General features: G+C 35.2%; 2 protein-coding genes across 6 annotated transcripts in view; one reads left to right on the top strand and one right to left on the bottom strand.

The window, feature by feature from the left end:
* The window catches only part of LOC139969779 (carbohydrate sulfotransferase 15-like), a 33142-nt gene extending 25064 nt beyond the window's left edge, over positions 1–8078 (top strand). For 3 of the 5 annotated variants that reach the window (XM_071975037.1, XM_071975034.1, XM_071975035.1), the window contains one exon: positions 5347–8078. In XM_071975037.1, coding sequence (XP_071831138.1) covers positions 5347–5531 — 185 coding nt within the window. In that variant the 3' untranslated portion in view covers positions 5532–8078. Of the gene's footprint in view, positions 1–1622; positions 3199–5346 lie in introns of those variants that run through there. The other 2 variants (XM_071975039.1, XM_071975036.1) reach the window with 2 other exon arrangements.
* Positions 7237–12058, bottom strand: part of LOC139969781 (NHL repeat-containing protein 3-like) — a 16246-nt gene continuing 11424 nt past the window's right edge. Inside the window, exons 3-5 of the mRNA XM_071975043.1 lie at positions 11637–11837; positions 10028–10229; positions 7237–8455 (exon numbers count right to left, since the gene is read on the bottom strand). Coding sequence (XP_071831144.1) covers positions 8227–8455; positions 10028–10229; positions 11637–11837 — 632 coding nt within the window. The 3' untranslated portion in view covers positions 7237–8226. The remainder of the gene's footprint in view (positions 8456–10027; positions 10230–11636; positions 11838–12058) is intronic.

Here is a 12058-nt window from a genome sequence, read left to right as displayed (position 1 = left end):
TATCTTGAAGAGCACTTTTGGAATCTTGTAAAAACTTTCATTTATAAGCTGACATATTCTGGAGTTTGGTTTTTCTTTCTTATAAACTAAAGAATGTAAAGAGGCGGTGGTTATGCTTTGCCTAAATTTGAAGGATCTCAGAGCATTTGACAAACAAGAACTATGCATCACACGAACCACCAAAGACGATAGTTATCCTTGAAAAGTGAAGCTGTAAGAACATGATGGTAGTCATGTATTGCTTACATTCTTTAAAACCCACCAATAATTGAAGTAGTCCAATTGCTAAACTTGTCAAAGTCATTTTTAAAACAGGAGAACAAAACTGACAACATTTCTGTTGACATCAAACACCTCTCCTTTAACACCCCATTTTGTGTGTGATATATTTAAAAGGATTATTGATAAGTGTCTGTGACAAAACCTTGTTAGGCTAGAAAGTTTATTTTTATGATCAAATAAATCGCAGGGTTTCGAAAACCTTACCTGAAAGACATCGAAAAGCGAGACCGCTATTTCTTGTTCCTGGTATTCAATCCTGACATCTTCGTCTTTGTTATTTAAATTATGTACAGATAGGGGCAAGTCAAGGGGGTAGCGTAGCTTTTGAGGAAATGTGAGGCAAAGAGAAAGTTGTCAAGATGTCCTTCATGTGCATACTGGCTCAAGGCTAATTTGATTTACATGTCAGTGACTCGGGACAGGTTAATGTAATACGTATATAGATATAAGCATAGTGTTGCAGTGGCTGGTGACTGAATAGTAATAAACCATGTAGCAGAAATGATGAACCACATCAGATCAAGCTTTTGTCAATATTATGAAAGCGGGCCTTGGGGGGCCCTACACAGTCAGTTTTGAATTAAATTAAATCATCGTTGAAAAACCCTGGGGACAGTGGAGGGTCAAGAATTGCAAGTGACGGAACGGAAATGTGAACAGAGTCAGATCTGATGTGTGGAAAAGGGGAAAACATAGTTTAGAAAAAACAAGTAAACACTGAGGCTGAAATAATAATTATGCCCCCAGGATGGTAAAATATAAGTGTGCCAGTGTAGGAATGCCCAAGAAGTTTGCATTATCACATGAAAAATAGGTTTTCATTAGTTTGTAAAAATATGTTAGTGCAACTGCAAACTAGAAAGTGGTCTGTGTAAAAGTAAGTTGGCATGACGTTTCGATCCTAGCAGGATCTTCTTCAAAGGCTAAATGACAAGTAACAGTAACAGAAGGGACAAAAACACCCACAGAATACAGACAGGTTAATGAGCATGGTGAACACAATGAGATACATGTAAGGGGATTAGTAGACAACAGATGGAGAGAAGAAAGCAACAGGGGAAGAGGAGAGGTAGGAGATAAACAGTGGAGGGACAAAGGGAGGATTAAAGGAACAGGGTTTTTATTTTATTTTTATTTTTTATTTTAAAAAGTGGTCTGTCAGGGCTCAATATGGCCTGGTAAACTTTAATCCTGTCTGTATATTCAAATTTCAATAAATGAACAAAAAAAACATATAAGGGGGTATATGACCCAACACTGCTTGCTATATACTGAAGCTAGGGTGGTACGTATTTTCATATCTGATCGTACAAATCACCTATAAACGATTCTCTTTACAGCACCGCAGAAGAGATCTTCAATAGAAAGGCTATGCATACGTCGTACTCGGAACCAAGCCAAAAAATATATTGGACCCATGCAATCAAATACCAGACAAATGTTGGAAAAATTCTATGCACCTTACAATGCTAGGTTATGCCAGTTATTAAACAGTACAGTCTACCCACCGTATAGTTGATAAAAACAAGACAGAGTGAGAAATTTTGTGAATTTTTGGGTTAAATTTTTTTTTGGGGGGTTCATCTTTTTAGTAGACTTAGTTTGATTTCTCCGTCCACTGATAGTAGTTCTTTTAAGGCCACAAACATTTGGTTTTCTGATCATTCTTCATTCTTTGGTTTATATTCTGAGGTTTTTTCTTTTAGATATTGGTTGGTTTTTGATTTTGCATTTAATGGTTTGTGGCATTAGAGAGATAATGTATCGGTTTATTTAAATGATTCATTTTATTCTGATCATAGACAATGAGCTAGGTAGCGGGTTAGTTCTAAACTAACCGCCCGTTTGGTAGCGGGTTTTGACTTTGCAAACAGATGATATAGCATGTAAGTAAAAAATATAGGAACTGGTCAGTCATTTTTTGCTCCCTGTCACCTTTTTTCCAAATATTTTCCCTATTTTCCAAAGCATGAGCTTGTACTCACATAAAATGTACTCAGCTATTAAAAATGCCTTGTGTACATATGCTGATATGCTACACCCAACCCCACCCCCCTTTTGACCCTCCGTCTTCCCAGAGCAAATAGCTGGCATGAAGACCAACCACCTTCACTCCCCCCCCCCCCCACCACCACTTTCCCTCCATATCCCCAAAGCAGCCAGTCAGCATGATTAAATATTTGAGTTTTCTGTTCATTATTACATCTTTTTTTCATAACCCATGTGACGCTCATATAAATGAATACGCTTAATGAATATGCACCTGCTCTGCTTCAAGCAATCATCGCATGAAAAATTTGCTGCAGGATATAATTGTTAAATTTCTCTTTTACGTTTCAGATTTTGAAGGTTGCATGCATGACTAGTTTTTATTTTAGTTTCTCCTGCATGATAGCATATAACCTCAGTGTAACCCGTATAATTTGTGTCTGTACTAAAACAGTAACATGATTTGATTTTGATTTTCCTTGTTGGAAATATCGGTTGATTCTGAGGAAGCAGAATGATGGTTACTTCACAAAAAGAAATATCCATAATTGAAAGAAAAAAAATCATTGGTACTTCATTGGAACTTCTCCGAGCAGGTATCAATTTAGTGTTCAAGTTTGAATGCTTTCAAGTTTATCTCATTTATGATACTGGGAAACTGGATGATTAATTCTCTCGACTTTAAAAGGGACCCCCCCCCAAAAAAAAAAAGGATAAAAGAAAGGTACAATAATTATTTAAATTCAGTTACGCTTATAAATTGGTAATAAAACTGTCATTGTTGACATACTTTTCTCAAAGAATAAAAGTGTTTTGAGATATAAAAGACACATCTACTCGTCCATCAATTTTTTGCTCGACTGCCGGTTCAAACAAGCATATAAATGAGCAAGGCATTGTATGAAAATTGCGCCCAAAAAAAGGAAACAGCATAATTTACTTTGGGTTCTTATTTTCTCATGCAAACATAAAGAATGCTGTCAAATTAATATGATCTTTCTGTTGATATTTACATTTTTCCAATTTTCCATAATTTGTGGAACAATTGCTGAATTCCATTCATAAATGGAACACTTCACAGCAAATTAATGAGCCCTTATGGATCATATCAATTTGATAAAATGCAGCAAAACATCCTTTTTTGCATGCTTCATTTTTACACCAACCTGATGGTAGTATGTTCAAGTGATCATTTTTCAACGGTGGAGATTTTTGTTTTTTTAAGTATGAAAGCCGTCCCAAAATGGATAGTTCAGAGGTACACCGTACACTTACAATCATTCGCCTTCTGGTCGAATTTGTATTTCAGTTTCTTTATGCACATTTTGAGATATGTTCATTGGAAACTTTTTGTACTAACAGTGCATTGAAAGCAAACACATGTCATTACAAGAGAAAAGCTCAGTTTTTCTTCAAAATTCAAATCCAGGTTTCGACCTAGTCGATGACTTGAAAAGGTTCATGCGCACTCAAGTGTTACTGCATATTGTTTTCAACCTCGCACAAGACAATAAGTGGAGGGGGTCGGAGAGAAATTGTCAAAAAATGTCTATAAAATTACACCTGCTTGTTTCAAGTTCCCGTTTGGTACAATTTCTGGAAAGAGCAGTATTTTAATCAAATTTCACTTAATGTTTACAGTTTTACTAATCAAAAAGGAAAAGTTACCTCAATCCTTCTTTGAACTATTCCTTTAAAGAATATAGGGGGGCAGGAAGAAGGAGATTGGGGGGGGGAAGAGGCTACCATTGGCCATTACCCTGAATGTTTGACAAATGTCACTACCTTCATGCCATCAAGTTGCTGTAATTACATTGTGTTGTTGTTGCTTGGTTCTTTGGCATGAATTTAAGTAGTTTTACTAGAATTTGATCAGGGAGTGAGATGTTTAAGTTTCAAGGAAATATTTTCTTTGTAGCTTCACCGTCAGTTAAACAGATATTCCAGTGGTTGAAGATGCCAGAAATATTCTGCAACTGTGGTTCAAAACCCACATGCTCGTAGTGTTTGTAGGGCAAAGATATAAATTATTCTAATTTTGTGAATGCATCTGGCAAGAACTGAGTGGACGATGTCATCACAGCAATTCAGGGTTTCAAGGATAAATCAACAAGGAGATGTTAAAAAGAAAAAAAACTTTCGGAGAACACATGACATCACCAGGATGACATCACATGTCACACCAACTGTGATCTACTCCAGGGAAGAATCAAGTGTTTATCCAGTCAAAAATAATTAACAATTCAATCAACAATATCTTGAGTTTACAGACAAGATATTGATATGAGGTTTTCAACTAACAGTGTGGAATATATCCATATATGTGTGACACTGTCTGCCACTGGAATATCCAATCAACTGAGTACATTCTGGTTGTTAGCTACTCTCCATGGCTGTAAATATCATATCTCATATATATATATATATATATATATATATATATATATATACATATATATATATATCCAGCTTAAGAGATCCGGCTTGAGGAATTACAAATGATTTCGAGTTGGTTAGCATCATGTTTGATGTCTAGAGTATGGCAAATATGTCACCAAAATAGAACTAGTATTGTTCGATACAGGTGACAAACGCCTACAGTGGAATTACGACCTTCCTTAACGGGTTTCGAACCTCTGGACATACAATCAGCTTCCATAGCCCAGTGGTTAGGGTGTCCGCACATAAAGCGCAAAGCCTGGGTTCGAACCACGGTGGAGGCTGGAAGTTTTTTCACTGTTCTGGATTTTCCAACTCATTACGATTTCAATTATATAGATATATATATATATATATATACTGTATATATTTATGTATATGTACATATATATGAAATATTTACTTGTTGGATTTGCAAACTACTTTCATCTCGGTGGCTTTTTGTTCTGTTAAGCCCATCTTCTGAACTTGGAAGCAAAATCGATCTTAATTCTTTTTCAAAATCACCGGCAATGATAACAGTACTTGAGATATTTTGTCATTGTAAACTTTCGTTCAATCAGCCTGCTTTACTAATTACCTGCATGGAATGCTGCTTGCTCGTTAACCTGCATTATGTTCTTAACCTTGTTACAGATTCCCTTAGTAAGGAAAAGCTCCAACAGTTATGCAATGGTGAAATGAAAAACACCAATCCCAAAGCGTACAAAATCGGGAAGATGCTTCCGGAAACCAAGCAGCTTTTAGAAGAGTTTTATAGCCCTTATAACAATCTCCTTGCACAATATTTAAACATTCCAGTTTATCATGCTAAACTGTAATGCAAGTTTTCACCGCCATAACCCCACAAATTAAAGGGTTGTATTTTTTAATGAAATTTCAGTCAATTGGGCACTGATTTATCGTGTAAGCATAAGTTTTCTTTTTACCTTTTTACTAAAGTGAATATTTTTTATTTTATAAATGTCAGAAAGTACTGTTTTAGATTCCTCATAGTAAATATTTCCGTGCAAGCATAGACGGTATTACGTTTCATAATTGGAATTTGCACAAAGAGATATATACATCTACCGTGGGTACCCATCGCTCCTGTAATATTTAATAATTTAATGTTGTGTATGTAATTTCTCATTTTTAGTATGTAATTTCTTCTAATTATTATTATATTTTTAAGTTTATGTTTAGTACCTACATAGACCCTGCATATTCGGGATCCCATATTTTGTATAATATTGACAAAAGTCTTGTTATATTGGTTACCATGCAGAGGGCTCTGTAACCTTTGAAATAAACTTCATGTGACTACTAGCTTGTAAACACGAAGTACATGTTCTTGAGTGTTCTTAATGGGAAATCATCCGAAAAAACGGCTTGCAAAACACAATATCTCAAAAACTACGAAGTTGAATCAATGTGATAATTTGGTAGACGAGTGTCTCATGAAGAGTAGATGTGCCCTTTGGTTATTGGTTCTCATCTCATGAATATTAATGAATGGGGGGGGCTCACCATAAAATTCCTAAAATGTCAATACCTTTGCAACGGTGTGTCCACTTAGTTCATACTTGGTATGGTGATTTAACTACATATTAAGTACATATACTGTGCAACAACAGGTTTTACCTCATTAGTATTCATGATTAGTTGGGGCTTAATGGGGATATCATCAAAAACAGCTTGTAAACACGATGTCTCAACAAACATGAGTTGAAGTCAACGAAGTCAACAACGAAGTCAACAACAACAACGAAGTCAACAAACACGTTTTGTCTTACTTGTTTTTGGATCCCATTCTATGAATATTAATCAAATGGGTGTGGCTTAACGTAAAATTTGGTACGTACTTGTATGGCGATGTCAGTACATAATAAGCACATTTTCATGACGTCTTCAACTTCATGTCGTCTTCAATGTCATCTTTTTTCATAAAATTGCAAGAAATGGCTTTTTCAACACAAGACAAGAACCAAATGTTCCATGTTTTATCATCCTTGGCATAATAAGGTTCATCACATTGCATTCATACACTCAACCATGTCGTTTTTTGGGAGCATATCAAGCATAATAATCATTGAACATAAATTTTTGAAATAATACGGTTTAATTAGCTTTATACATGTACTTGGATAATAGCTTGATACAGGAAATAGCTTGATACATGAAATGCTTTATACATGAAATAGCTTTATACATGTAATAAGATAATGCAATGTAAGTATACAGATGCTTACATTGTATTATCCATGTACATGTATAAAGCTATTTCAGAGATAACTGATAATGTTCACTGATGAATATTCATGATATTCACACCTGTAGAAACCATGCTCCATGCAAAATACATGCTTTCTAATCATTAATGTGTTCATCCTTTATAACCAGTTAAAAATGTGTGCTGAGATTTACCTGTTTTAAAAGTTGCTCATCATTTTTACTTTTTTTTTACATCTACGGTAAATTTGGCACCATTTGCAATCGAAGGTCAAAACAAAGTAGTAAAAAAAGCAACTTTAAAAAAAAAAAAAAAAAAAAAAAAAAAAAATTTTTACTGCCAGTGTGACAGTGGTATCACAATTTCCATTGTCAATATCTTTAAAGAAAACAACTATGTCAAAAATTGGTATGTTAATTTTCCATGTTCTTCTCTATCAGATATATTACAATTTGTGAAATGCTTTGTCTAGAAATAAAACAAAAACAGGACTTGTACGGGTTTACAAAGTTACTTATAATGTATTTAATAAACGTTCTATTTCTAATTAATATCTATTTCACTGTTTTTTAATTATTTGCTATTTCAATTTCAATTCTAACATTAAACATGGTTTTTTGTCAGGGTAGAAAGATCTTTTTTTTCATTAAAATTCGAGTGTGAATGTAACAAAATGCTTTCTCTACGAAATAAAGGGAAAAAAAACCCTTTTTGTACCTTTAGAAAAGCCCTTTTTGTACCTTATCTATGGAAAAATATATACTTTGAAGTGTGATATATACATGCACAAATGAAAATTTTACATATAAGACATTCTAAACCATGTTCTCTTGTTGATTTGGTAAGGGTAACGTGGGGGGGGAGGAGGGGTCCAGAATTTCTTAGAGGGGCCCCTGGGAGATCAGTGTCAGCACATACCAAAAATATAAGGAAGGCCAGGGCAAAGTATGCTTAAACTTTCCATTTAATGTTTTTGAGAAAAAATATGTTTGCAGTTAATTTTGAGTGCCACAAAATTTCAGAAGAGGCCCCCTGCCCCTCGGTGATGACAATGACAAACAACAGAGCAGACAGTGAGTAATCTAAGAAAAATACATTTCTCTTTGGAGATATGAAATACAAGAAATGAAATTAAAAGAACTAGTAAAAAACTCCATTTTGGTGTCCTTGTTTTTCTGGGTCTTTGTCCTACCAATCCTTCCTTAATAAGTATTTCCTCTTCATTCAAATATAGATCGCAAAATTTTTAACTTGCAAGTTGTAAAGAAATATTTCATTAGTTTGCCAAAATTTAGATTACAACTTTAATAACTTGGTATAAAGCGCAAGCAACTTGGAGGATCACCAATGTTACCCACATAGAAAGCACCGTTAAACTTATCCACGTCAACGAGATGAGGTTTCGACCCCGGAGGGAGCTTGACCGATCCCAGCTTCTTGCACGTCGATTGGTTCGCAAACTGGCTGGACACGAAGGCGATGGTGTCGTTCTGAAGCTGAGCAACGATCAGATGAGAGCCATCTTTGGAGAACCTTGAAACAAAAAAAAATGAATATTCATATTGAACATTGATGTATCAAATGGAATATTGATGTACTTCCCTAAATTGTGACTTTGGAAGAAACCTTTATTCACACGTTACAAATATTGTGACAACAGCTTAGTCACTCCAGCAGATTACATTATATTACATTAGATCACATCATATTATATTTCATCAGATCACATTATATTACATAATATTACATTAGATCACATTATATTACATTATATCACATATTACATTAGATGATATTACATGATATTATATTACATTAGATCACATTAGGCCTATATATGATTATATTATATTACATTATATTACATTAGATCACATTATATTACATTTTGTTATATTACATTAGATTACATTATGTTACAGTAGATCACATTATATTACATTAAATCAAATATTACATTAGATTATATTACATTGTTTTACATTTTATGATATTACATTAGATAACATTATAGTAGATTATATTATATTACATTATATTGCATTATAAAACATTAGATCACATTATATTACATTTTATATCACATTAGATTACATTATGTTACAGTAGATCACATTATATTATATTAGATTATATTACATTTTATTATATTACATTAGATTACATTATGTTATATTACATTAGATAAGATTATATTACATTATGTAACATAAGATCAGCATCTAATGTGTAACTGAAGGCCATGTGTGAATGTAGTATGACATATGTATGACACATGGGTGACACAAAATAATATAATAGGCAGTAACCACCCAGCCTGTGTTTACAGAGAATGAGACCTTATGACTGGGTAAGCAAGAAATCAAACAGAAAGTAAGATCATCTCACACCATTTGACCTACAGTAGATCCTTTTTTCCATTTTAAAGAACTGATGATGCATGGGGAATATGCGACATTGAATTCGCATTGGAGATGGTTAAGTTAAACCTGTCTTCCACCTATATTTGTTGTACCTGTCTGCATCAAAAGTAGCTCAGTGTTATAAGAAAATCAAACCTTATGCGAACTGACCGGAGACTTAAATTTCACAAGAAATGCTTTGCATTGTATGAAGACAGCCCTTAACCAAACTCCCCTCCCTCCCCCCCCCCCCCCGCCCTCTCATGAGCAACCAGTTATATTAGTAATAATGATCTTGTTAGTTCCTTATGAAAACACCAATACTTATCATGTAAAAGGAAACAAACGTACATGATGAGAATCAGTCCATTAACCATAGGTTGCATTTTTCAGCTCTCTTAACCTCCAAATTACTGAAACTTTATCTCTCCTGCAAACAGACTGGTGAGTTTGGAAGAGTTGATTTGTTCACACCTTGCCATGTCTGCCTTGATCTGATAGTGATTTGGCTACTAGCTGTGTGATGAGTTGCATAATAGACGAATAGGCAGCTCAACTAAGGTGCGAAAAGATGCAGGGATTGATCACTCAGCTAACCAACTGGAAGAAACCTGCCGTTCAGTACAAACAGCGGGTTTTTGGATGCAACCTATAGCTAATGGACATTTTCTCGGCATGTACAACAGGTCAAAGTTCACTTTACCTAACAGAGTAAGGTTGTCCACCATCCATCTGACAACTCTTCACAAGTTTTGGTTCGATAGGATCGAAAACTTTCAGCCGATTATTCATCCGATCTGCGACCCAGATGTGTCCCGTTGCTGGTGAAACTGTAACACTATGTGGAATCCTGAAGTCCAGTGGTCCTGTGCCATTCTGTCCAAAGCTCCATAATTCGCTATAATCTGGTTGAAAGAAGACCATTTAAATAAAAAAGAAGAAATAAATTGGTTTTCTGTGTACATAGTTTTTACTACAACAACTATACAGTCAAACTGATGCGGTGGTATTTGATCAGCCGGCTAGGAAGTAATTTTCGATTTATAAATTTTTAAAGGTAGTCAGTATAGGCCCCAAATTATAGCACACTATAATTGCTAGAAGTTTTCAAAAAGTACTTTCCTGGAGGTCTTAACTCTCCAAATTGTTCTCAGACATTCTTAAAGCAGCATTTTGCGTCCTTTTCTATGATTTTTCTCAACCTCACTGACTCCACTGTGCCATAACGACATATATAACTAGCTTATCTATTTATATTTTACTTCAAATGGTGGCATAAAAGTCGAAAAAATTGCAACTTTCAACTTTGTTGTTCTCCAAGATATTTTCCGTTGGGAACCCAATAAACCTCGCCCATAATATGAATATTTAAACACTACGAACGTCATTGACAGATACGTAATATAACACCACGCTTGATTTGTGTACAGTCTATATGGCAGTTGTACCAGGGAGTTGCATAACAACTCCTTGGTTGTACCAAGGCAAAGTCTTGAATCTATTTTTAGCAACGGCTCATAACTAAACCTGCATCTCTGATTGGTTGAATTCAAACTAGTGGGTTTGGGAACTGAATGCGATTAATTTGTATGTGGAATACTCGCCAATTAACGTTTTTGGCAGGGAAAAACTTGGCTAATATCTTAATTTGCTGTTTTGTGATTTTGATGCATGTAAAAAACTCGATGGACATGTCAAAAATGTAGAAAACGGCGATCAAACGCAAAATGCTCATGAATAAACATACTATTCACTGATTGGTGGAATTCAAACTAGTGGATTTGGAGATATGAAAACTTTTTCGAGGACACTTTTACTCGTTATCGACATAAATCGTTAATTACTCGCTAATTAACGCTCTTGGCAGGGTGAAACTTGGATGGTATCTTAGTTTGCTGTTTTATGATTGATACATCTAAAAAAATCGATGCACATGTTAAAAAGGTGGAAAAAAGCGACCCAACGCAAAATGCTGCTTTAAGGAACACACAAGATGACTGAATGTCCCAGTGAGGAAAATTTCCTCGATGGTTGTAATAAAAACTGTTTAAGAAATTTGGCCAAAGGTGACCATATTTGAACATCTAGCATATTTGGGGCCAATGCAGCATACCTTTAAGGTCATATTCCATAATTCATAAACTTGATCACACTGACTTGGCTTTATTTAGTCCAATGAAATCTGTTGAAAGGGAACCTAGGCAACTGCAATAATTGCATCAGGCAACCCTCCACCCCATACCTCCCACCCACCACCCAAACCTCAAAAATGTGACATTGGTAACACATAACTCCCTCTCTTTGTCTCTTACTTGAGTTTAGTTTCACAAGTCTGTTGTTCAAGCCCCCATCTCCATCTACCACATACATCAGGCCCTTGTTATCAAACGCAACTTCAGCCACATTTCCAAACTGCAGAGGAGTCAGCGAACTTCCCGCGGTACCCGGTGTACCAAGGACTCTAAGAAGACTTCCATTTAGATCGTACTGCTTGACCGTGTATCCGAAAGGTCCTGAAATATAAATGGAAAGGTTTTACATACACAGACCATGAGGGAGTTCGTTGCTCAGGTGCAACATGGAAACCCAAAAAAACAAGACTTATGACCTCAAATGACATTATTAAACATTTCAAATGTTTCAAAGACAGATACTTTTTAAGAAAAAGTCACCCAGGAAAGAACCTGGGCACAAAAACCAAACTACCAAACGACTGATCCGCTCTCAGCCCCAG

The sequence above is a fragment of the Apostichopus japonicus genome, chromosome 7 (assembly GCF_037975245.1).
Source record: "Apostichopus japonicus isolate 1M-3 chromosome 7, ASM3797524v1, whole genome shotgun sequence".
In the NCBI taxonomy this organism is placed as follows: domain Eukaryota; kingdom Metazoa; phylum Echinodermata; class Holothuroidea; order Aspidochirotida; family Stichopodidae; genus Apostichopus; species Apostichopus japonicus.
This window is presented reverse-complemented; position numbering and strand designations above follow the sequence as displayed.